Source organism: Salmo salar, chromosome 06, assembly GCF_965601325.2.
Source record: "Salmo salar chromosome 06, fSalSal1, whole genome shotgun sequence".
NCBI classification, from domain to species: Eukaryota; Metazoa; Chordata; class Actinopteri; order Salmoniformes; family Salmonidae; genus Salmo; species Salmo salar.
In genome coordinates, this window is record NC_138296.1 from 16117144 (window position 1) to 16144619 (window position 27476).

At 45.0% G+C, this 27476-nt stretch overlaps 1 protein-coding gene across 1 annotated transcript in view; it reads left to right on the top strand.

The window, feature by feature from the left end:
- LOC106606381 (BAH and coiled-coil domain-containing protein 1) overlaps nt 1-27476 on the top strand; it is a 302712-nt gene that overhangs the window by 135921 nt on the left and 139315 nt on the right. The window contains exons 7-14 of the mRNA XM_082976139.1: nt 1019-1230; nt 1488-1646; nt 8877-9190; nt 11278-11638; nt 13713-14693; nt 18398-18567; nt 20336-20472; nt 21126-21239. Coding sequence (XP_082832265.1) covers nt 1019-1230; nt 1488-1646; nt 8877-9190; nt 11278-11638; nt 13713-14693; nt 18398-18567; nt 20336-20472; nt 21126-21239 — 2448 coding nt within the window. The remainder of the gene's footprint in view (nt 1-1018; nt 1231-1487; nt 1647-8876; nt 9191-11277; nt 11639-13712; nt 14694-18397; nt 18568-20335; nt 20473-21125; nt 21240-27476) is intronic.

Here is a 27476-nt window from a genome sequence, read left to right on the forward strand (position 1 = left end):
CCTCTACTCCCTCCTCTACTCCCACCTTCCTCCTCTACTCCCACCTCCCTCCTCTACTCTCACCTCCCTCCTCTACTCTCACCTTCCTCCTCTACTCTCACCATCCTCCTCTACTCTCACCTTCCTCCTCTACTCCCACCTTCCTCCTCTACTCTCACCTCCCTCTACTCTCACCTTCCTCCTCTACTCTCACCTTCCTCCTCTACTCCCACCTTCCTCCTCTACTCCCACCTTCCACCTCTACTCTCACCTTCCTCCTCTACTCTCACCTCCCTCCTCTACTCTCACCTTCCTCCTCTACTCTCACCTTCCTCCTCTACTCTCACCTTCCTCCTCTACTCTCACCATCCTCCTCTACTCTCACCTTCCTCCTCTACTCCCACCTTCCTCCTCTACTCTCACCTCCCTCTACTCTCACCTTCCTCCTCTACTCTCACCTTCCTCCTCTACTCCCACCTTCCTCCTCTACTCCCACCTTCCACCTCTACTCTCACCTTCCTCCTCTACTCTCACCTCCCTCCTCTACTCTCACCTTCCTCCTCTACTCCCACCTTCCACCTCTACTCTCACCTTCCTCCTCTACTCTCACCTCCCTCCTCTACTCTCACCTTCCTCCTGTACTCTCACCTTCCTCCTCTACTCTCACCTTCCTCCTCTACTCTCACCTCCCTCCTCTACTCTCACCTTCCTCCTCTACTCCCACCTCCCTCCTCTACTCTCACCTTCCTCCTCTACTCTCACCTTCCTCCTCTACTCTCACCATCCCTCCTCTACTCCCACCATCCTCCTCTACTCCCACCATCCTCCTCTACTCCCACCTTCCTCCTCTACTCCCACCTTCCTCCTCTACTCCCACCTTCCTCCTCTACTCTCACCTTCCTCCTCTACTCTCACCTTCCTCCTCTACTCTCACCTTCCTCCTCTACTCTCACCTTCCTCCTCTACTCTAATCTTCTTCCTCTATATTATTCTGTGTTTTTTGTCTCTCCTCATTTCTCTCTCAATGGTTCTATCTCAGGGATAATAAGGATCCAGTGGAATTCACAAGGATCCATCCGTCCAACAGCTGTCACGGTGACATCACCTCTCACCTCATGGTGCCGGGTGGGACTTCCCTACAATCTGGCCAATTAGGAGACCCCTCTGCACATGCACACGCCCACTCGGCCCACCACCATTGGATGCCGAGCACTGGAAGTCCCTCCATCTGGATGACAAGCCACTCCTACGGTGAGAAAGTTCAATTGGATTCAAATTCAGAAAACTTTATTTCCATAATAACCAACGTGTTGGTGTCACACTATAAATAAAAAACAATCAATTGTAATGCCTCAATATAAAAACATTCATGGAAATTGAGATAAGACGTCCTACAGATGTATTCTAGATCAGTCTTCACCTTTGCAGGCTGTGAAGCAGTACAGCTGTATTGGTAATGAACTACACAAAGCTACTGAATCTGCTGTAACATCTTCCTGATGTTGCAGGAATCGGCCACTCAGCCCTTCACCAGAACCTCACCCCAGGTTTTTCTGCAGCCATGCCAGGGTCTCTACAGCCTGTGCTGCCTCTGCCCCAGGACCCGTCTACCCAGCTGGTGGTGCTACCCACAGAGCCTGCTGCCCACCCTGCCACACATCACCTGGGTGAGCCTCACTATTTTTCTCTATGCGTTTTTTTGCAACGTGTTTTCAATGTGTTCATTTTCAATGTCTTTTCTCAATGTCTTTTCTCTCCTCTTGCATGTCACTCTACAGCCTTACTTAGCCCCTTACCCCATTACACCCTTACCCCTTAACCCCTACCTTACCCCTTAACTCTTAACTCTTACCCCTTAAACCCTACCCTTACCCCTTAACTCTTACCCCTTAAACCCTACCCTTACCCCTTACCCCCTACCCTTACCCCTTAACTCTTACCCCTTAACCCCTACCCTTACCCCTTACTCCCTACCCTTACCCCTTAACTCTTACCCCTTAACCCCTACCCTTACCCATTAATCCCTACCCTTACTCCTTAATCCCTACCCTTACTCCTTAACCCCTACCCTTACCCCTTAACCCCTACCCTTACCCCTTAACCCTACCCTTACCCCTTAAGTCTTACCCCTTAACCCTACCCTCAACCCTTACCCCTAAAACCTACCCTTACCTCTTAACCCTTACCCCTTAACTCTTACCCCTTAACCCCTACCCTTACCCCTTAACTCTTACCCCTTAAGCCCTACCCTTACTCCTTAACCCCTACCCTTACCCCTTAACCCCTACCCTTAACCCTACCCTTACCCCTTAACTCTTACCCCTTAACCCTACCCTCAACCCTCAACCCTTACCCCTAAAACCTACCCTTACCTCTTAACCCTTAACTCTTACCCCTTAACCCCTACCCTCAACCCTTACCCCTAAAACCTACCCTTACCTCTTAACCCTTACCCCTTAACACCTAAGTGTTATGGGGTAAGGGTAGGGTTAAGTGGTAAGGGTTGAGGGGTAGGTGTTAAGGGGTAAGGGTAGGGTTAAGTGGTTAGGGTTGAGAGGTAAGTGTTATGGGGTAAAGGTTAAGAGGTAAGGGTAGGTTTTAGGGTTAAGGGTAAGGGGTAAGGGTAAGTGTTAAGGGGTAAGGGTAAGTGTTAAGGGGTAAGGGTAGGTATTAAGGGGTAAGGGTAGGTGTTAAGGGGTAAGATTTGAGGGGTAGGTGTTAACCTCTCTAGGGTAGGTGGCACCAAATCGTCCCACCTACGTAACAGCCAGTGTAATCCCGTGGCGCGTTATTCAAAAACCTCAAAAATGCAAAAACTTCAATTTTTCAAACATATGACTATTTTACACCATTTTAAAGACAAGACTCTCGTTAATCTAACCACACTGTCCGATTTCAAAAAGGCTTTACAACGAAAGCAAAACATTGGATTATGTCAGCAGAGTACCCAGCCAGAAATAATCAGACACCCATTTTTCAAGCTAGCATATAATGTCACATAAACCCAAACCACAGCTAAATGCAGCACTAACCTTTGATGATCTTCATCAGATGACAACCCTAGGACATTATGTTATACAATACATGCATGTTTTGTTCAATCAAGTTCATTTTTATATCAAAAACCAGCTTTTTACGTTAGCATGTGACTAGCATGTGACTAGCATTCCCACCGAACACTGCCGGTGAATTTACTAAATTACTCACGATAAACGTTCACAAAAAACATAACAATTATTTTAAGAATTATAGATACAGAACTCCTTTGTGCAATCGAGGTGTCCGATTTTAAAATAGCTTTTCGATGAAAGCACATTTTGCAATATTCTGAGTAGATAACCCAGCCATCACGGCTAGCTATTTTGACACCCACCAAGTTTAGCCCTGACCAAACTCCGATTTACTATTAGAAAAGTTTGATTACCTTTGGTGTTCTTCATCAGAATGCACTCCCAGGACTGCTACTTCAATAACAAATGTTGGTTTGGTTCAAAATAATCCATTGTTATATCCAAATAGCGGCGTTTTGTTCGTGCGTTCAAGACACTATCCGAAGTGTAAATAAGGGTCACGCGCACGACGCATTTCGTGACAAAAAATGTCTAAATATTCCATTACCGTACTTCGAAGCATGTCAACCGCTGTATAAAATCAATTTTTATGACATTTTTCTCGTAAAAAAGCGATAATATTCCAACCTGGAGTGGTGGTTTTCGTTCAAAGATAAAACATGGAGTCGACTCGTGCACGAGCCTGAGTCTCATAGTACTGTCACCGGCCACTATCCAAACGCGCTAATGTTTTTCAGCCAGAGCCTGCAAAGCCACAATTCAGCTTTTTGCCGCCTTCTGAGAGCCCATGGGAGCCGTAGGAAGTGTCACGTAACAGCAGAGATCCCCTGTTTTGGATAGAGATAATCAGGAAGGCCAAGAAATGGTCAGACAGGGTACTTCCTGTACAGAATGTTCTCAGGTTTTGGCCTGCCAAATGAGTTCTGTTATACTCACAGACACCATTCAAACAGTTTTAGAAACTTTGGAGTGTTTTCTATCCAAAGCTAATAATTATATGCATATTCTAGTTTCTGGGCAGGAGTAATAATCAGATTAAATCGGGTACGTTTTTTATCCGGCCGTGAAAATACTGCCCCCTAGCCATAACAGGTTAACTGATTTTTGTCCTCTGACGTCCTTGGGCAGGCAGAGAGAGTCTGGAAGGGCATCTAGGGATCTTTGGGTTGTCTGAGAATTTATAGCACGACTTTTAACACCTACCCTTACCCCTTAACACCTACCCCTTAACACCTACCCTTACCCCTTAACACCTACCCTTACCCCTTAACACCTACCCTTACCCCTTAACACCTACCCTTACCCCTTAACACTTACCCCTTAACACCTACCCTTAACACTTACCCTTACCCGTTAACACCCACCCTTACCCCTTAACACCTACCCTTAACACCTCCCCTTACCCCTTAACATCTACCCCTCAACGTTGAGCACTTGAACTTTGGTTCATTGTATTCTCTTATTGCAGTCTGTTGGTTTCTACTGCTGGTTGTATTTTCCATCCGGTAGTTTTACTGCAGCGTTTCCTTTATTTGCTGGTTGCGTTAGTATATTATGTCGTCAGCTGATGAGCTTTCTGTTAACGGCTGTCTCACACACAAACCAACACCCACACATATATATGCATCCACATAGAAAACACACACACAGGCATGCTGCACACACACACACACAAACATATAAGCATGCACTTACAACACACACACACAGAGAATACTCATCCCAGTTTCTGCTCACCACCTGTTCTGTCCCCCGCAGGGCTGGGTCCCTGGATGGGTCAGGGTGCGCCACACACACACACACACACACACACACACACACCACACACACACACACACACACACACACACACACACACACACACACACACACACACACACACCACAGAGGAAGAAACTAAAGCAGTGCTCTACATCTATGCAGCAGGACCTATTCAGCAAACAGGCTGTGAAATTTAATTAGCTCTCCATCCTCAGTGGTGTGTTTCCTTCCGTGCTCCGCAGGAGTTGCAGAGGAGAGGGGAAGTGCATCCACGAAACCCTTCCCCGGGGAAAGATTAGCTTAGCCGGGTTAATGTTTCAGGACAAAGGTTCCATGGTGCGTCAGGGGGGCTGAGGGGGTGGAAGGAGGATCAGACTGGACATGCACATTAATGAGTGTACTGTGAAATATGTAAGAGGACAAAAACACATTGAGTTGGAGAGAGAGGAAAAAGACAGACAGAGAGACAGAGAGACAGAGAGACAGAGACAAGAAGGCGTGGGCAGCTGAATCCCCAAAGCTGAGCTCCATGTGTCATAGTCAGTGTGCTCAGCTGCCCTCTCCCCAGATTCACAGTCCACACACACAGCATTCCTCTCTGCTCTGTAAAGAAGACACATCAGGGGAATGGCTGAGCTGTGCTCCTCTTGAACATGGGAACTAACATCCCTGCTGGTCCACAGACTACTCATGTGGCCTGGAGAGCGGGCTGGAGTATGCTAGGCTGGATGGGTGGGTGAATATTTAGGGAGCACTGCAGGGTCGATCGCTCCAAGGGGACAGTAATTTGGTTACTGGTCAGTGGCTCTGTCATCATCATCATCATCATCATGTAGTATATCATTATAGTCACAATCCAGTGTATTTTCAGGACAGATCCTATGGGAGTCCATTCTATTCAGGAGGAGGAGAGAGAGAGAGGGAGAGAGATGAGGGAGAGAAAGAGAGGAGGAGAGAGAGAGGGAGAGAGGAGGGAGAGAAAGAGAGGGGGAGAGACAGGTTGGAGAGAATGAGAGAGAAGGGAGAGAGAGAGAGAAGGGAGAGAGGGAGAGAGGTGGGAGAGAGAGAGGTGGGAGAGAATAAGAGATAGAGAGAGAGGGGGGAAGAGAGAGAGGAGGGTGAGAGAGAGGAATGAACAAGAGAGCGCAGAGAGAGAGGGGAGAGAGAAAAAGAGCGGGAGAGAGAGAGCGAGCGTGGGAGTGCTGCTGTTTAGGTGACCATGTTCTCAGCATAAAGCAGCAGTCTTTGTTCAACAGAGGGATGTGATCAGTGTGTCTTATCTTGTGTGTAAGTGAGGGCTTTGCTTTTGTGTGAGAGATGGCAGTACTGGTGTTCCAGCATTGAGACATACAGATGTCTCAATGCTGTACATGTCTGGGTTATACTTTCTGAGAGACATACATTTATGTACAGCTTAGCTCCTTTCCCCCTATTGTGTTGATGTTGGTGTGTGTGTGGGTGTTTGTGTGTGCATGCGTGGGTGTACCCCAGCTAGCACATTTGGTTCCTTGGAAGTTATGGGGAACGTACGTTTTTGGTTTCCCATTTGTTCTGGGAACGACACCATAGGTTTCCTGACCGGTAAACATTTTTAGGTTGCAGGTACGTTCAGAGAACGTTTTACTATGGTTCCACAAGGTTTTATTAACGTTCTGAGAATGGAAATTATAGGTTATTTGAAGGTAATTAAATAACGTTCTGAGAATGGAAATTATAGGTAATTTGAAGATAATTAAATAACATTCTGAGAACATGTTTCAATAAGACTTTTAATAGCACTGTTAGCTTAGTAAGGGTTAACTGTTTTGAATTAATTTGATTCATTTGCTTAGTCATTAATCATGCGTTTTTTATAGTGGCACACCGTCAGTGAGATTCAAACCTATGATCTTCTGTTCTCTATGGAATTAGTTCACTACACCCCCAGGATGGCGCTAGCATGACAGGGGTTTTTATAAATTCATACAAAGATGTTCATTTTAGTCTATCAAACAGACCCCATATCAAAGCACTAACAAGCACTAATTAAGATCAGGTGGGCACAGCGAACACACCTGAACACACTTAACAAGGTAGAGGATAGAGTTTGGTTGACACTGAGAACGGAATGTATTTGTTTTTAAATAACGTTCTTAGTATGTTACTAATGTTTTCTTGTAATTTTTCTGGAAAGTTTTTAACTTCTATGGGCTTGGTGGGACACAGCCAGTGAAATATCAGGGCGGCAAATTCAAAAACAACAAAATGTCATAATTCAACTTTCTCAAACATACAACTATTTTACACCATTTTAAAGATACACTTCTCCTTGATGTAACCACATTGTCCGATTTCAAAAAGGCTTTACAGCGAATGCAAAACATTAGATTATGTTAGGAGAGTACATAGACAAAAATAATCACACAGCCATTTTCCAAGCAAGGACATGTGTCAATAAAACCCAAAATACAGCTAAATGAAGCACTAACCTTTGACGATCTTCATCAGATGACACTCCTAGGACATCATGTTACACAATACATGTATGTTTTGTTCGATAAAGTTCATATTTATATCCAAAAACAGCATTTTACATTGGTGCGTGATGTTCAGAAAATGTATTCCCACCAAAACATCCGGTGAATGTGCACATCAATTTACAAAAATACTCATCATAAACGTTGACAAAATATATAACAATTATTTTAAGAATTATAGATAGACTACCCCTGGATGCAACCGCTATGTCAGATTTTAAAATAGCTTTACGGAGAAAGCACATTTTTCAATATTCTGAGTACATAGCTCAGCCATCACGGTGAGCTATTCAGACACCCGCCAAGTTCGGCGCAACCTAAACTCAGAATTAGTATTAGAAATATTCTCTTACCTTTGCTGATCTTCGTCAGAATGCACTCCCAGGACTGCTACTTCCACAAGAAATGTTGTTTTTGTTCGAAATAATCCATATTTATGTACAAATACCTCTGTTTTGTTAGTGCGTACAGATCACTTATCCAAAGGCATAACGCACGAGCGCGGAACGAGAGACGAAAAGTCAAAATGTTCCAATACCGTACTTAGAAGCATGTCAAACGCTGTTTAAAATCAATCTTTATGGTATTTTTAACGTAAAATTGCGATAATATTCCAACCGGACAATAGCATATTCATTCAAGAAGAAAAAGAAGGAACAGCGTGCTCGCATGACCGCGCATATCCAATCCCTTTGTTGCCAGGCAGACCACTCAGTAACTGAGTTCCTATTATCTGCCCAGTGACAGGAAAATGCTCAACCCACTTTCTGAAGGCTTTAGACAGCCAATGGAAGCCTTAGGAAGTGCAACGTCACCCCACAGACACTGTAGCTTAGATAGAGAATCAAAAGAAGAACTACAATTCTCAGACTTTCCACTTCCTGCTTGGATGTTTCTCAGGTCTTTGCCTGCCATATGAGTTCTGTTATACTCACAGACACCATTCAAACAGTTTTAGAAACTTCAGAGTGTTTTCTATTTCAAATCTACCAATAATATGCATATTCTAATTTCTGGGCCAGAGTAGTAACCTGTTTAAATTGGGTACGTTTTTCATCCGGCTGTGAAAATACTGCCCCCTAGCCCAGACAGGTTAATATTCTGAGAACATGACTTTAAATAGAACCATGAGGAAACCTGTAGAATACATGATGCTGAAGTACTGAAATTCCCAACTAAGAAACATATGGGTCTCAGAACGTTATGTGCTAGCTGGGTATCCTGCACTATTCCCAGAAAGTTGTGGGAAGGTTGTATGCAAAATAACCATAGGACAATCACGCTGTCACCAAGCTCTAAGAAACGTGTGGTTTATGTGCTAGCTGGGACGTGTGTATGTGCACTTGTACATATTCATGTGCATGTGCATGTGTGTGTGTGTGTGTGTGTGTGTGTGTGTGTGTGTGTGTGTGTGTGTGTGTGTGTGTGTGTGGGTGTGAGAGAGAGAGTGCATGTGTGTGTGTGTGTGTGTGTGTGTGTGAGAGAGTGCATGTGTGTGTGTGAGAGAGTGTGTGTGGCTCCTCTGATCCACTCCTTTCTCTCTCATTAGATGTGATGGAGCAGCCTGGGCTGTGGCCCTCAGTGTACGGAGCCCGAGGGCCCTCCTCCCACATACACCCACAACACCCTGCTGTGTACTCCCGCTCGCAGTTTCTACGGCAACAGGAGCTGTACGCTCTCCAGCAGCATCAACAGCATCATCATCTGCAGCAGCAGCATCAACACCAACAGCAACAGAATCACCAGTCACACCCCCTGTCACACCCCCAGCCACAACCCCAACCCCACCCACAACCCCAGCCTCAGCAGAACCACAGGGCAGCACAGACCATGGAGCTCCAACATAGACCCAACCACGTCCAGGTGGGTGGCATACTGGCCACAGATTAACATAAATACCTACATACACACAAACACAAGTACGCGCACGGATGCACACACATTATCATGAATACACACACAGCCTTATTCTCATGACAACACCAACAGTTTTGTTACATAGTACAATACTTCCACACACACAAACAGCATTGGGCCACAGCATGTACAGTACAGTACCTATTCATAGCTTCATAGACCAATATTATCCCAGGATTTGTTGACTCTCCCTCTGGAATAGTGTGGGCTCAGTATGGATGGTGATGCAAACTGCCTGGTTTGTCATTGCACTCAGTAAGAGTCAATATATCCAGGTTGAATGAATGCCTGGCTCAGCTGAACACAGGTTCCACACTCCCAGGGTTGCAAAAAACTTTCCCAGAATTCCCTGGTTTTCTAGAAACCCTGGTTGGAAGAGTCCTGGAATTGAAATCAAATCAAAGTTTATTTGTCATGTGCGCCAAATACAACAGTTGTAGGCCTTGCTTACTTACAAGCCCTAACCATGCTTACTTACAAGCCCTAACCATGCTTACTTACAAGCCCTAACCATGCTTACTTACAAGCCCTAACCATGCTTCCTTACAAGCTCTAACCATGCTTACTTACAAGCCCTAACCTTGCTTACTTACAAGCCCTAACCATGCTTACTTACAAGCCCTAACCATGCTTACTTACAAGCTCTAACCATGCTTACTTACAAGCCCTAACCATGCTTACTTACAAGCCCTAACCATGCTTACTTACAAGCTCTAACCATGCTTACTTACAAGCTCTAACCATGCTTACTTACAAGCCCTAACCATGGTTACTTACAAGCCCTAACCATGCTTACTTACAAGCTCTAACCATGCTTACTTACAAGCCCTAACCATGCTTACTTACAAGCCCTAACCATGCTTACTTACAAGCCCTAACCATGCTTACTTACAAGCTCTAACCATGCTTACTTACAAGCCCTAACCATGCTTACTTACAAGCTCTAACCATGCTTACTTACAAGCCCTAACCATGCTTACTTACAAGCCCTAACCATGCTTACTTACAAGCCCTAACCATGCTTACTTACAAGCCCTAACCATGCTTACTTACAAGCCCTAACCATGCTTACATACAAGCCCTAACCATGCTTACTTACAAGCCCTAACCATGCTTACATACAAGCCCTAACCATGCTTACTTACAAGCCCTAACCATGCTTACTTACAAGCCCTAACCATGCTTACTTACAAGCCCTAACCATGCTTACTTACAAGCCCTAACCATGCTTACTTACAAGCCCTAACCATGCTTACTTACAAGCCCTAACCATGCTTACTTACAAGCTCTAACCAACAGTGCAATTTTTAAGTAAAAAATAGGTTTTAGGTAAACAATAGATAAGTAAAATGACAGTGAAAATAACAGTAGCGGGGCTATATACAGGTGGTACCGGTACAGAGTGTGAGGGGGCACCAGTTAGTCGGGCTAATTGAGGTAATATGTACATGTAGAGTTAAAGTGACTATGCATAGATGAATTACAACGAAATAAGGAGGAAATCCATGAATCCTCCAACCAGAATTTCTGGAAAAGCAGGGCATTTTAGGAAAGTTACCTGGATTTTCCAACCTTTCACACACAATACCAATACTGATGAAGCCTCTTGGTCAATCAGCAGATTGCTCAAGATTTGGGGACAGCCGAAGAACCCTTTTGGAACCCTTTTTTCTAAGAGTGTAGGCCATGTTCTCTAGGGCTTGTCTTTGGTTATTATGGGGTGCTCTACTTTAGGCTATCGCTCCATTCAGTCTCATTGTGGGAGTTGTGCATGGTTTACTCCAATGGATCAGTGGTTAAGGACTAGTGCTGCAAACACCAGGGTTGTGGGTTTGAGTCCTGCAATGGGCCACATCATTTAATATGTTAGTCAATGTTGACACTTTTATCCAAAGGGACTTTGAGAACTGTCAACATTGACAGAGCCACGTACAGTAAAATCCCATGTAAATGGATCATTCTGTTCACACATAAATCACCTGCTATATGTTCTATGTGGTGTTGTTTCTGTGTTTTTTTCCCTCTGTGGGTAGGTGCAGAAGAGACCAGAGGAGCCTTCAGTGGAGCTGGAGGAGCTGCTCTCTGAGCCAGCAGGTTCTAAACCTTCCAAACCCTACTCCTCCTACCACAACCGCTCCTCCAACAGAAACACCCCCACCCCAGGGGCCTGCACTGCTCACCTGTCCCCCTGCTGCCAGTCCCAGTCCCCCTCCCTGCACCCCCACCCTAAGAGCACCCCATCCACCCCCTGCCCCGCCCCTAGCCCGGCAGCCGCCGCCCCTCGGTCTCCGGCCATCAGTCCCGTCCCCCCACAGCTGCCTAAAGGGGCGGACTCCCAGGACAAGAGAGGAGAGGGACAGCCCCCGCAGGATTACCCACAATCCCTGGAGCCTGGTAAGGGAACTCACATTGTCCATCCACTCTGACTATGTCCCAATCATCTCTCCTTCCTCCCAAAGTGTGCACTTGTTCATTTCCCTTCACTGATTTGAAAGGCAATGACGGGTATAAGAAAAATTCCCACTAGCTCATGCCTCCACCAACCCAATGGTTTTACATTTGTGGGAGAAGTGAACAGGTGCTCTCTTCAGGATATTGGAGAAACTATTGGGACGCATCCCCAGGTTACATTCCAATATTCACACTAACATTTCACTTAGGTTGCGTTTACACAGGCAGCCCAATTCTGATATTTTTTCCACGAATTGGTCTTTTAACCAATCACATCAGATCTTTTCACATCAGATCAGAATTGGGCTGCCTGTGTAAATGCAGCCTAAGTGATGTGTTAGAAGCTCTCTGAGGGTCATATGAGAAATATCTATGATGACAATAGACTGTTAAGAGGGATAAGCAAGATAGTTAGAGACACACAGCTCATTCAGCTGTCAAGGTTCTACGCTAACAACCCTGGCCTTCAAAGTCTATCTGTGAAAACTGTAAATGACTGATAGGTCTGACACAGCAACAGAGGACATGGCACCACAAATCATCATCCAGCAACAGAGGACATGGCACCACAAATCATCATCCAGCAACAGAGGACATGGCACCACAAATCATCATCCAGCAACAGAGGACATGGCACCACAAATCATCATCCAGCAACAGAGGACATAGCACCACAAATCATCATCCAGCAACAGAGGACATAGCACCACAAATCATCATCCAGCAACAGTGGATATAGCACCACAAATCATCATCCAGCAACATAGGACATAGCACCACAAATCATCATCCAGCAACATAGGACATGGCACCACAAATCATCATCCAGCAACAGAGGATATACACTACAAATCATCATCCAGCAACATAGGACATAGCACCACAAATCATCATCCAGCAACAGAGGACATAGCACCACAAATCATCATCCAGCAACAGAGGACATAGCACCACAAATCATCATCCAGCAACAGAGGACATGGCACCACAAATCATCATCCAGCAACATAGGACATAGCACCACAAATCATCATCCAGCAACAGAGGATATACACTACAAATCATCATCCAGCAACATAGGACATAGCACCACAAATCATCATCCAGCAACAGAGGACATAGCACCACAAATCATCATCCAGCAACAGAGGATATACACTAGAAATCATCATCCAGCAACATAGGACATAGCACCACAAATCATCATCCAGCAACAGAGGACATAGCACCACAAATCATCATCCAGCAACAGAGGACATAGCACCACAAATCATCATCCAGCAACAGAGGACATGGCACCACAAATCATCATCCAGCAACAGAGGACATAGCACCACAAATCATCATCCAGCAACAGAGGATATACACTACAAATCATCATCCAGCAACAGATACAAATAAAATGGCTGCCGGCCCGACTGGTCTTTCTCTCAGCACTGTCACCTTGGTAATGACGGAGAAACACCTCGCTCAGAGCCTTGGAGGCTCCGCCCCCCCCAGGCCCACACCCTCTTTATCACCATTAACGGCTCGCTAACTGCCTTGCTATGCCATTCCATGCCAGAAGATATAAAAGTGACATGCCACGTTTGATAAACGAAACCTCCTTCTACACTTCAAATAGCAAGCTAACACACACACCTACGCTGAATAACACGTTTACACATGTATACGCACACACACACGGTTCACTCCCCTTCCTGTGTGTTGTGAGATCAAGGCGCAGTGCCACCTACGTAATTTCCTCTTCCTGTGCCTCTCTACCCTCTCATGACCCTGGAGTGAGTTCTATTCAGGGCAGGTCCTCAGGGTTAGGCCTTTTGAAAAGCCTCTGACATCACTTCACAGGAGAGAGAGGGAGAGAGGGAGAGCGAGGGAGAGAGAGAGAGAAAGAGAAAAGAGTCGTAGGGACAATCATCTGGCTTTTGAGAAATGTTTTTTGTCCTTTGTTGTGAAGCTTTTTTACTTATTCCTCTTTTAAACCTGCTTCCCTTTTCTCTTTCCTATGTTTTTATAGACTTGCCTCCTGGATACACCTACCCTGCCATCGCCATGGGTTACAGGAGCGGCACATCCCCCCACGATGTCCGATTGGCCGAGCCAGCCGACCTGGAGGCGGTCCAGGCGGAGCCTGCTGAGAATGCTCCCCAGCCTCTCTCCAGCCTGGGGGCGGAGCTAGAGTGTCAAGCCGTGGTGAGGCCCCTCCCACACCAGGAAGTGGAGGAGGAAGAGGAGGTGCAGAGAGAGGAGGTGGAAGCCGGAGTAGCAGCAGGCAGCTGTGGACCTCCAGATCAGGAGCATAGGGAGGAGCAGGAGGAGGAGGTGTCACTGTGTCCTGCTGCGGAGAGCCGTGTGTGTGAAACCGCCTCCTGTCCCATCCCCATCCCCCTCTTTGAGGAGGAGAACCACAGAGCTGACCCCACCTCCACCCTGGAGGAGCAGGAGGAGGAAAAGTGCAAGGTGGAGAGAAGACAGCAGCAGGAGGTGGCAGGAGAACAGGAGGAGCCAAAGCAGGGCTCCATCATCATCGACTTGGACCCTCCCTGCCCTGCCCAGCCCCACCAGGAGATACATACTGAGGAGGAAGAGGAGGGAGGAGAGGAGGAGCAGGAAGAGGAGAGTACTCCTAATGATGACAACCACTCAGTAGAGTTGGTGTGCCTCTCCCCCGACTCTCCCTCTCCCTCTCCATGCCCCAGCCAGTCTATCATCACCCTCTCCCCCTCCTCTCCCTCTCCGTGCCCCAGCCAGTCTATCATCACCCTCTCCCCCTCCCTGAAACCCATTGTGCCTAGTTACTGGAGCCTAGAGCTGCTGATCGCTGCAGCCTTCTGCGCTGACGTCCCTCCGTTTCCCATGCTGGCCTCCAGCACCCTCCAGCCCCAGGCCTGTGACACCCATCCCTGCCCCAGCCACCCCCACCACGGCATGGAGCTGCTCAGCGAGCTGGCCGACCTGGAGCTCCAACAGCACCGACACAACACAGGAGACAGCCAAGGTGAGAGAGATACAGACAGACAGACGGACAGACGGACAGACAGATGGACAGGCGGACAGATGGATGGACAGACGGCAGTCTGAAATGATGTCATTATAACTAGAAGCTGATTGAAATGACAATCAGAAACAAATGAAGTCATTTCAACCAGCCGCTAGGGTGATGTCACTTAAAGCTGGAATCCTTCAGGTTTTTATTTAGTTATTAGGATCCCCATTAGCCGACGCCATGGCGACAGCTAGTCATACTGGGGTCCGACACGTAACGAAAAAGACATTACAGATAAAAGACTTTACAATCCTCCTAACTCTTTCCCCACCTGTGTATCCTTCCAAGTCTCCCCCAGAGATCTCTCTCTCTAGGAGCAGTAGTAGGCTTCCTAGAAGACTCCTCTAATGATAGAGCAGGAGAGAGAGAAACAGCAGACCTCTGTTACAATACAGACCTAGACCTCTGTTACAATACATACCTATTTTACAATACATACCTAGACCTCTGTTACAATACAGACCTCTGTTACAATACATACCTATTTTACATACATACCTAGACCTCTGTTACAATACATACCTCTGTTACAATACAGACCTCTGTTACAATACATACCTATTTTACATACATACCTAGACCTCTGTTACAATACAGACCTCTGTTACAATACCTACCTATTTTACAATACATACCTCTGTTACAATACAGACCTAGACCTCTGTTACAATACAGACCTCTGTTACAATACAGACCTCTGTTACAATACAGACCTAGACCTCTGTTACAATACAGACCTAGACCTCTGTTACAATACATACCTCTGTTACAATACATACCTAGACCTCTGTTACAATACAGACCTAGACCTCTGTTACAATACATACCTCTGTTACAATACATACCTAGACCTCTGTTACAATACAGACCTAGACCTCTGTTACAATACAGACCTCTGTTACAATACATACCTATTTTACAATACATACCTAGACCTCTGTTACAATACAGACCTCTGTTACAATACATACCTATTTTACATACATACCTAGACTACTGTTACAATACATACCTCTGTTACAATACATACCTCTGTTACAATACATACCTAGACCTCTGTTACAATACATACCTCTGTTACAATACATACCTATGTTACAATATAGACCTATGTTACAATACACCTAGACCACTGTTACAATACATACCTCTGTTACAATACAGACCTCTGTTACAATACAGACCTAGACCTCTGTTACAATACATACCTCTGTTACAATACAGACCTATTTTACAATACATACCTCTGTTACAATACAGACCTAGACCTCTGTTACAATACATACCTAGACCTCTGTTACAATATATACCTCTGTTACAATACAGACCTAGACCTCTGTTACAATACATACCTCTGTTACAATACAGACCTCTGTTACAATACAGACCTAGACCTCTGTTACAATACATACCTCTGTTACAATACAGACCTATTTTACAATACATACCTCTGTTACAATACAGACCTAGACCTCTGTTACAATACATACCTAGACCTCTGTTACAATACAGACCTATGTTACAATACATACCTCTGTTACAATACAGACCTCTGTTACAATACAGACCTCTGTTACAATACATACCTAGACCTCTGTTACAATACAGACCTAGACCTCTGTTACAATACATACCTCTGTTACAATACATACCTAGACCTCTGTTACAATACATACCTAGACCTCTGTTACAATACATACCTAGACCTCTGTTACAATACAGACCTCTGTTACAATACATACCTAGACCTCTGTTACAATACAGACCTCTGTTACAATACAGACCTAGACCTCTGTTACAATACATACCTCTGTTACAATACATACCTAGACCTCTGTTACAATACAGACCTATGTTACAATACATACCTCTGTTACAATACAGACCTTTGTTACAATACGGACCTTTTTTACAGTACAGAGCCCTGTTACAATACAGACCTTTGTGACAATACAGGCCTCTGTTACAGTACTCTCTCTCTCTGTCTCTCTCTCTCCTGCTCCGCTCACCCACCGCCTCTCTGTAAAATCCACACACACACACTCACGTGCGCACATTCGTGTAAGTACACACACAAGTGTGTGGGTAATCACAAAAGCAGTGGATGTTGTTGGGACCCTGGAGCATTGCCTCAGTAATTACAACCCATTGTTTTAAAGTGCCTTTAAAAGCTTCCTCGGTTTCAAAGCGCCGCAGTCGCGTTTCGTTTTTTTTCCTGTGTTCATGCAAAAGGATGTTTTGTGTTTACCCCATCTTCCTAATGTATTTAACTGGTCCCAAAAGATGGCGACTATAAAAAGGACATCATCAAGTGATTTTTAGAGTGTTGTTGTTTTGGCTGTGTGATGTCATCGCAGGCTCTGAGGAGTTTCTAAAGACATCAGTAAGCATGACTAGGTGACTTCTTGTAATGATAGAACTTCACACAGCCCCTCATCATGCGTAGCCCCCAGGGCGGAGATAGAGGTCCCTACCTAGTACAGCAGTACGGTATTCCCACTACTGAGCCGAGCTGAGCCCATCCAATCTGTACTGCACTGGCCTGCTTACAGTATGCACAGTGTGAAAAGGGTATGGTAGTATTCAATATATTCCACCACAACAGCCACAGGCCTACAGTACAGTACTGTAGATGTCTATACTGCATGGTGAAACCCTGGACCAGACGGTCAGGTAGTACCACAGACCTACAGTACAGTACTGTAGATGTCTATACTGCATGGTGAAACCCTGGACCAGACGGTCAGGTAGTACCACAGACCTACAGTACAGTACTGTAGATGTCTATACTGCATGGTGAAACCCTGGACCAGACGGTCAGGTAGTACCACAGACCTACAGTACAGTACTGTAGATGTCTATACTGCATGGTGAAACCCTGGACCGTCAGGTAGTACCACAGGATACTGTGGAATTGGAATTAGAATTTGGTTTATTTTATTAATTTATTAGACTTGAAATGAAACTGACCCGAGCACTGTTGGATAGACCTTATGTAGCATGTCAACTGCATGTCCATTGACTTTCAACAAGAAAGTGTCTGCAGTCCATCTGCAGATGTTCAACGAACAAACATCAGTAGACTATCAGCATTGCAGGATCTCAACAGCATGTCTTCAGCCTTTCAGCAGCATCTCAACAGCATGTCTTCAGCCTTTCAGCAGCATCGCAACAGCATGTCTTCAGCCTTTCAGCAGCATCGCAACAGCATGTCTTCAGCCTTTCAGCAGCATCGCAACAGCATGTCTTCAGCCTTTCAGCAGCATCACAACAGCATGTCTTCAGCCTTTCAGCAGCATCTCAACAGCATGTCTTCAGCCTTTCAACAGCATCTCAACAGCATGTCTTCAGCCTTTCAGCAGCATCTCAACAGCATGTCTTCAGCCTTTCAGCAGCATCTCAACAGCATGTCTTCAGCCTTTCAGCAGCATCTCAACATTACGTTTGTAGAGCATCTACAGATGAACGATCCAAGTAAAGTGTTACAGATGAAGGTGTGCTGCACAGGATCACACCCTAGATGGGATTCAAATAAAAATAAGATAAGAAAAGAAAAATACTAGAATGACACAACATCTAACGCTGAATGAACATGTCTGTCATTATCACAGCTCGTTTTCCTTGACCCCTGACCGAGTCTGTGTTTCGGCCCACAGGAGAGGAGATGTTGATCTTTGACCTCCAGAGTCTTGCCACCCTGGCAGCAGCCCGTGCCTTGGAGCTGGGTGCCCAGGAGGGTAGCGGGGAGGGCGCCGGGCGGCACTACCCAGCCCGCAAGACCCTCAACCTGCGCAGGAAATGCAGCTGGACACCTCGCCACGAACCGGTAGAGTACAACTTTACTGTGTCCTGATGTTCTATGTACCATTAGAACAGAATGCAGTACATTCAAAAAAATACATTAGAAGGAATTTTAAATGGTTAAGTGTACACTGATTTTAGACTGTTAGTTTAACCTCTCTGGGGTATGTGGGACGCTAGTGAAATAGGAGGGCGGCAAATTCAAAACAACAAAAATCTCATAATTAAAATTTCTCAAACATACAACTATTATATCACATTTTAAAGATACACTTCTCGTTAATCCAACCACATTGTCCGATTTCAAAAAGGCTTTATGGCGAAAGCATAAAATTAGATTATGTTAGGACAGCGCCTAGACAAGAAGAACCACACAGCCATTTTCCAAGCAAGGAGAGGCGTCACAAAAAACAGAAATACAGCTAAAATGAATCACTAACCTTTGATCTTCATCAGATGGCACTCATAGGACTTCATGTTGCACAATACATGTATGTTTTGCTCGATAAAGTTCATATTTATATCCAAAATCCCCATTTTACATTGGCGTGTAATGTTCAGAAATGTTTTGCCTCCCAAAACCTTCCGGTGAATGAGCACATACATTTACAGAAATACTCATCATAAATGCTGATAAAATATTCAACAGTTATTCAAAGAATTATAGATACATTTCTCCTTAATGCAACCGCTGTGTCAGATTTCAAAAAATTTGCAATAATCTGAGTACAGCGCTCAGATATCAAAACAAGCCATACAGATACCCGCCATTTTGGAGTCAACAGAAATGACAAAAATGACATTATAAATATTCACTTACCTTTGATGATCTTCATCGGAATGCATTCCCAGGAATCCCAGTTCCAGAATAAATGTTTGTTTTGTTCGATAAAGTCCATCATTTATGTCCAAATACCTCCTTTTTGTTCGCGCGTTTAGTCCACTACTCCAAATGCAGGAAGCGCGCGCAAAATGTCACGACGAACAGTCAAAAAAAGTTCTATTTACATTCGTAGAAACATGTCAAACGATGTATAGCATCAATCTTTAGGATGTTTTTATCATAAATCTTCAGTAATATTCCAACTGGACAATTCCAATGTCTTCAAAAAAGAAAAGGAACACAGCTAACTCTCACGGAGTGCGCGCCACTGAGCTCATGTCATTTTCTCAGTCGTCTACTTCCAGGACCTCTTATTCTCTCCCTATTCACTGTAGAAGCATGCAACAATGTTCTAAAGACTGTTGACATCTAGTGGAAGCCTTAGGAAGTGCAAAATGAACCCTAAGTCACTGTATACTGTATAGGCAATCACTTGAAAAACTACAAACCTCAGATTTCCACACTTCCTGGTTGGATTTTTCTCAGGTTTTTGCCTGCCATATGAGTTCTGTTATACTCACAGACATAATTCAAACAGTTTTAGAAACTTCAGAGTGTTTGCAATCCAAATCTAATAATATGCATATCCTACCTTCTGAGCCTGAGTAGCAGGCAGTTTACTACGGGCACGCCTTTCATCCGGATGTCAAACTACTGCCCCTACCCTAGAGAAGTTAATAGCATTTATAATCATTTATGAAGCATTTCTAAAAACTTCCATTTTTTTTGTTATTATAAATTGCTAACAAGACTTTTGCACCCATCATGATGTCATCATGCTTCTACATCTGCATTGCTTGCTCTTTGGGGTTTAAGGCTGGGTATCTGAAAGCACTTTGTGACAACTAATGATGGAAAAATGGCTTCATAAAATACACCTGATTGATTGATTAGTATTGTGAACATTCAGGCATGCCCGGCCAAGGGCACCATGGAGAGGATGGAGGGTCCGGAGCTGGCCATGCGGGTGAAGCTGGCAGAGCTCCAGAGGCGCTACAAAGAGAAACAGAGGGAGTTAGCCAAGCTACAGAGGAAGCATGACCACCAGTAAGATACAACATGTCCTTTACTATCCTCCTATGCATTATCCTTCACCATGTCCTTTACTATCCTCCTATGCATTATCCTTCACCATGTCCTTTACTATCCTCCCATACATTATCCTTCACCATGTCCTTTACTGTCCTCCTATACATTATCCTTAAACATCTCCTTCACTATCATCCAATACATTATCCTTCACCATGTGCTTTACTATCCTCCTATATATTATCCTTCAACATGTCCTTTACTATCCTCCTATACATTATCTTTCACCATGTCCTTTACTATCCTCCTATACATTATCCTTCAACATGTCCTTCACTATCCTCCTATACATTACCTTTCACCTCTGAAAATAAGTGTTTTAACTCTCGTGTTATCCTTTGGGATCAAATCCTTATCTTGTTAAAACATTTAATGAACTCAAACTCTCCTTTACCCATGACTACCTCCTAGTCTCATGTTGTGATACTTCCTTAGTCTCCTAATCGCTCCTTTAACTGATTTCTAAAAGCAGCTCACAAAACAAACTGAAGCCATGACAACACACTCCCTTTCTATCTCCTGAAGGATTCCCTCCTTCCTTCTCCAGTTTATCTGGTCCTGTGCTCAAATACAGTATCTTAGTGTTCTCATGAGTGTGTGTGTGTTTACAGGAAGGAGGAAACACCTCGCAGCCCTGCTCGTAGAGGACCGGGGCGGCCCAGGAAACGTAAATCAACCCCCGCCGCTGGCCCAGGCTCCTCCTCTGAGACCCAGAGAAAAGTCAAGTGAGTGTGTGCATGTGTGTTGTAAGGCTCATCTCCCTCTCTGCCTGGCCATAGCCCAAACGCACTGATAAGCCTCCTACATATCACTGCAATCCAGGAGACTCATGCCATCAACAGGAAATGGGAGAACCCAGCTGACCCCTTCAAGGAAGTCCAGTTTAACCTAATCTTAACCTAATCAGCACAGAGACTAAATTGTATTACAGTTTAATCCACATCGGTGGTGTGTGTGTGTGTGTTTGTGTAGGCGCCTCCTTCCTTACCCTGTTTATGCGTGTGGATGTTTTAAGTGTATGCATTCATTTCAAGATGTCATCTGTGTAGTGTGTGTGTGAAGTGTGTGTGTTCTGTACATGCATATGTGTGGTTGTGTGTGTTGTGTCCGTTCACATACTGTCTGTGAGTGCCTCTGTGTGACTGCGTTCCATTGTATTCCTCTGTCCAAGTGTCTCAGCCAGTTTCCGCCCAGCTAATTTAAAACCGAATGGCATTACTGTGGGCCAGAGGAGGGCCAGGAGGGCTGGCGGGAAAGAGAGGGGCCAGGAGGGCTGGGGGGGCAGGAGGCTGAGGGGCCAGAGGTGGGCCAGAGGAGGGCCAGAGGAGTCTGGGGGTTGTCTGGGGTGTACTGGGGAGCTGAGCGTGGTGGAAGGGGGCTGGTGGGGGTTGTAATTAGAGTCCTGTGAATGATCCTGTAATCTGCCCCAGCTCCAGGAATGGGACATAACCTATCATTAAAGCCAGGGGGTCAGGGGGGGTCAGGAGGGGATTGGGTCGGTCACACAGGGTCGTACAGCCGCCAAGACACACTGACTCACACTGACATCAAGGAGGGGGGGTGTACAGCCCGTTGCTCTCAATTTATCTCACACATCGCAATCATTGGTTGAAGCACAATGTTAAGTTCAAATCTCGCTACCGTCATATCTAAGCCAATATGACACCAATGTCTATGACAATTTGCAAGTCAACTTGATTGAAGGTACACAACACACTACCGCCTCTCGTCATTAGCCGTCTGTCCGTTACCAAGAACCACTATACCTGATTTTTGACAGGGTTGTTAGCATTAGGTAATCAGACTTTTTTCTCTCCCAAAATTTGCTCAAATTCTAGACATCAGATTAAAAGGGGACCATTAGACTTAGATCCATTTGGACTGAATAAGTTTGTAGGTGCAACAGTTTTTATTAATATCGCAATTTATTGCTCTCACGTGCACATTTCTGCCCAATAAAAACAACGATGTGCTACCTTTTTGTAGCATTTCTGACAATGCTAGCATATTTTCAGCCGTATCTCAGAGTTCTAAAACCGGGTCGAGCAACTCAGTTGCTGCGCAACAGTAGCAGCTAGTTAGTAGAAGGCTAGCAGCTGTAGCTAGCTAGCTAACACCAGTTGGATGAGAAGCAAAAGGAAGGTAGCTAGCTAACTAGGTATATTTGGCTATGGTTTTTCATATGGCTGAAGTCATCTGTGTAAACTGCTGACCTGAACACTTGTGTGTAATCAGAGCACAAACAAATAAGCTGTGTAGATATATCATTAAGGCTGTATGTATTTCTAGATATAGGCCTATTGTAAACGTGTATTATTGTAGCGTCATAATCAGTATTGCAAAATTAAATACAAATACACACATAACTTTAAGCTTCATAGTCATTTGAGGTAATTAACTGGTCATTATTCAGCACAGCAATTGATAAAACAGGACCATGTTTGAAAAACAAGTAGTTCTGAGCTTATGTCAATATTACACAGGTAAGCTAACGCTTACAGAAACCAGGAATGCAGACAGGCTCCATAGACCTCTATGTCTATATGAGGGACTATGTTCAACACACCACCTCCTGTTATTCTGTTGGGTACCTACTGACTAAAAAAGATATCATGAAATATATTTCTTTTTCAATTACATGCATTGTTAAAAAAAGGTTTTACATTACCATATTACCACAAGGCAAATAAGCTCATTCAATCAACCCTGGTGGTGTTATTAGTATAAAAGAAAAGCTTGCATTCATGTAATAAAAAAAGCTTCAAATGGTATTGGAATGGGATAATGTCTTAGTTTGGAGTGGGAAGAATGCAATACATTACCTTGTATGTGGTACAAATCACATTATTGTGGGAGCACCTCCTCGAAGAGTATGAATTAGGCTGTTTGATAAGGTTTAAATCCTAAGCAACCAGCATACACATAGTTTTAAAGTACAGTAGACCAACATAGCTACTGTAGTAGGTCAAAGCTGTGTGCTGGAAAACCTTGGTAGAGCATGGGTGAAGTAGGCCTTGTGGTGCTGGAAAACCATGGTAGAGCATGGGTGGAGTAGGCCTTGTGGTGCTGGAAAACCTTGGTAGAGCATGGGTGGAGTAGGCCTTGTGGTGCTGGAAAACCATGCTAGAGCATGGGTGGAGTAGGCCTTGTGGTGCTGGAAAACCTTGGTAGAGCATGGGTGGAGTAGGCCTTGTGGTGCTGGAAAACCTTGGTAGAGCATGGGTGGAATAGACCTTGTGGGGCTCATGTGAATTTCCTTTCTTTTTTGGCATCAGACCAATCCCTACTTCTCAATTAAAACCTATTTTTTTGTTTTTAATAAATCAGTGGGTATCTCATAATTGTTATCCAAATTCTTAAATAAAATATGAATAATACATTCATATGAATAATTAATCTGGATGTGGGTGTTATTGCTAATCTCAGGGAAACACAGAAACTAAAAAGGTTCCCACAAACATCAGCCGCACATATCTTTATTTTGCTATGTCGGTGTGTAAATGCTCATTGGTGGTATCCAGATTGGAATGTGTGTGTGTGTGTGTGTGTGTGTGTGTGTACCTGTGTGTGTGTGTGTGTGTGTGTGTGTGTGCATACATGTGTTTGTGTGCTTGTGTGTACATGTATACATCTGTGTGTGCATCCATGTGTGTGTGTGTTTGCATCTACTCACATGTGTGTACATCTGTGTGTGTCTCTGTGTTGTCAATTTTCAATTAGTGCTGTCATCAATGTCCATATGGAAGCCTTGGAGGGGCTTAGTGCCACCCCAGAGCAGCCAACAGTTCTATTCCCTCCCTCCCATTTCTGGGCAGCGTTCCATAGTGCTCCCAGCTCTCCCACTGCGATGTCAACTCTACTCTCCTTCCGCCTGTGTACCCCTGCCCCCTTCCCTCACATTCTCCCCTCCAGTCCTTCCCCACCCCTCGCCCAGCCAGGGCTGCACATGGATACTGATGCCCTGTGACAGTGACACCAGAAATGAAAGGGCGGTAGGCGGCAGGGCCTACAGCGAAAGGATGGATGGAGGGAGGGGGAGATGGAAGGATGGATGGAGGGACGGGAAGATGGAGGGAGGGTGGAGAGGGAGATGGAGGGGGTGGAGAAGGAGATGGAAGGGCATGACTGGCCTCCAGTTACAGTAATGTCTCCATGACTGGCCTCCAGTTACAGTAATGTCTCCATGACTGACCTCCAGTTACAGTAATGTCTCCATGACTGGTCTCCAGTTACATTAATGTCTTCATGACTGACCTCCAGTTACAGTAATGTCTCCATGACTGGTCTCCAGTTACAGTAATGTCTCCATGACTGACCTCCAGTTACAGTAATGTCTCCATGACTGGCCTCCAGTTACAGTAATGTCTCCATGACTGGTCTCCAGTTACAGTAATGTCTCCATGACTGGCCTGCAGTTACAGTAATGTCTCCATGACTGGTCTCCAGTTACAGTAATGTCTCCATGACTGGCCTGCAGTTACAGTAATGTCTCCATGACTGACCTCCAGTTACAGTAATGTCTCCATGACTGGCCTCCAGTTACAGTAATGTCTCCATGACTGGCCTCCAGTTACAGTAATGTCTCCATGACTGGTCTCCAGTTACAGTAATGTCTTCATGACTGACCTCCAGTTACAGTAATGTCTCCATGAATGGTCTCCAGTTACAGTAATGTCTCCATGACTGGCCTCCAGTTACAGTAATGTCTCCATGACTGGTCTCCAGTTACAGTAATGTCTCCATGACTGGCCTCCAGTTACAGTAATGTCTCCATGACTGGCCTCCAGTTACAGTAATGTCTCCATGACTGGCCTCCAGTTACAGTAATGTCTCCATGACTGACCTCCAGTTACAGTAATGTCTCCATGACTGGCCTGCAGTTACAGTAATGTCTCCATGACTGGGCTCCAGTTACAGTAATGTCTCCATGACTGGCCTCCAGTTACAGTAATGTCTCCATGACTGGTCTCCAGTTACAGTAATGTCTCCATGACTGGCCTCCAGTTACAGTAATGTCTCCATGACTGGTCTCCAGTTACAGTAATGTCTCCATGACTGGCCTGCAGTTACAGTAATGTCTTCATGACTGGTCTCCAGTTACAGTAATGTCTCCATGACTGACCTCCAGTTACAGTAATGTCTCCATGACTGACCTCCAGTTACAGTAATGTCTCCATTACTGGTCTCCAGTTACAGTAATGTCTCCATGACTGGTCTCCAGTTACAGTAATGTCTCCATGACTGGTCTCCAGTTACAGTAATGTCTCCATGACTGGCCTGCAGTTACAGTAATGTCTCCATGACTGGTCTCCAGTTACAGTAATGTCTTCATGACTGACCTCCAGTTACAGTAATGTCTCCATGACTGGTCTCCAGTTACAGTAATGTCTCCATGACTGACCTCCAGTTACAGTAATGTCTCCATGACTGGCCTCCAGTTACAGTAATGTCTCCATGACTGGTCTCCAGTTACAGTAATGTCTCCATGACTGGCCTGCAGTTACAGTAATGTCTCCATGACTGGTCTCCAGTTACAGTAATGTCTCCATGACTGGCCTGCAGTTACAGTAATGTCTCCATGACTGACCTCCAGTTACAGTAATGTCTCCATGACTGGCCTCCAGTTACAGTAATGTCTCCATGACTGGTCTCCAGTTACAGTAATGTCTTCATGACTGACCTCCAGTTACAGTAATGTCTCCATGAATGGTCTCCAGTTACAGTAATGTCTCCATGAATGGTCTCCAGTTACAGTAATGTCTCCATGACTGACCTCCAGTTACAGTAATGTCTCCATGACTGGTCTCCAGTTACAGTAATGTCTCCATGACTGGCCTCCAGTTACAGTAATGTCTCCATGACTGGTCTCCAGTTACAGTAATGTCTCCATGACTGGTCTCCAGTTACAGTAATGTCTCCATGACTGGTCTCCAGTTACAGTAATGTCTCCATGACTGGCCTCCAGTTACAGTAATGTCTCCATGACTGGTCTCCAGTTACAGTAATGTCTCCATGACTGGCCTGCAGTTACAGTAATGTCTCCATGACTGGTCTCCAGTTACAGTAATGTCTCCATGACTGGCCTGCAGTTACAGTAATGTCTCCATGACTGACCTCCAGTTACAGTAATGTCTCCATGACTGGCCTCCAGTTACAGTAATGTCTCCATGACTGGTCTCCAGTTACAGTAATGTCTCCATGACTGGTCTCCAGTTACAGTAATGTCTCCATGACTGGTCTCCAGTTACAGTAATGTCTCCATGACTGACCTCCAGTTACAGTAATGTCTCCATGACTGGCCTCCAGTTACAGTAATGTCTCCATGACTGACCTCCAGTTACAGTAATGTCTCCATGACTGGTCTCCAGTTACAGTAATGTCTCCATGACTGACCTCCAGTTACAGTAATGTCTCCATGACTGACCTCCAGTTACAGTAATGTCTCCATGACTGACCTCCAGTTACAGTAATGTCTCCATGACTGGTCTCCAGTTACAGTAATGTCTCCATGACTGGCCTGCAGCTACAGGAATGTGGGTCTATTTGAATGAGACACGGTGAGACAGGGACAGATTGGCCCAATGTTGTGTTACGTTGGAGGGCTATGTAAAACCAATTTCCTTTGGTAGAGTTGATTGCGCACTTTGTCGTGCTGGCTGTTCTGATTGGACTGTGTGTGTGTGTGTGTGTGTGTGTGTGTGTGTGTGTGTGTGTGTGTGTTTGAGTGAGTGTTTGCCTGTGTGTGTGTGTGTGTATCTGTGTGTTCATGTGTGTGTTTATCTCTGTGAGTGTGATTGTGTGTGCATGTGCGTGTGCGTGTACAAACTAGGAGCTGCTAATCAACTGTGTTTAATTAGTCAGTGTGGGGCTGAGTGCTTCTTCACCCTGCCAGTCCTCTGAGGGAAGGGGCTCTGTCACATTGTTTGTCAGTGTGTGATGGAGGGAAGGGATCAAAGGGGTCT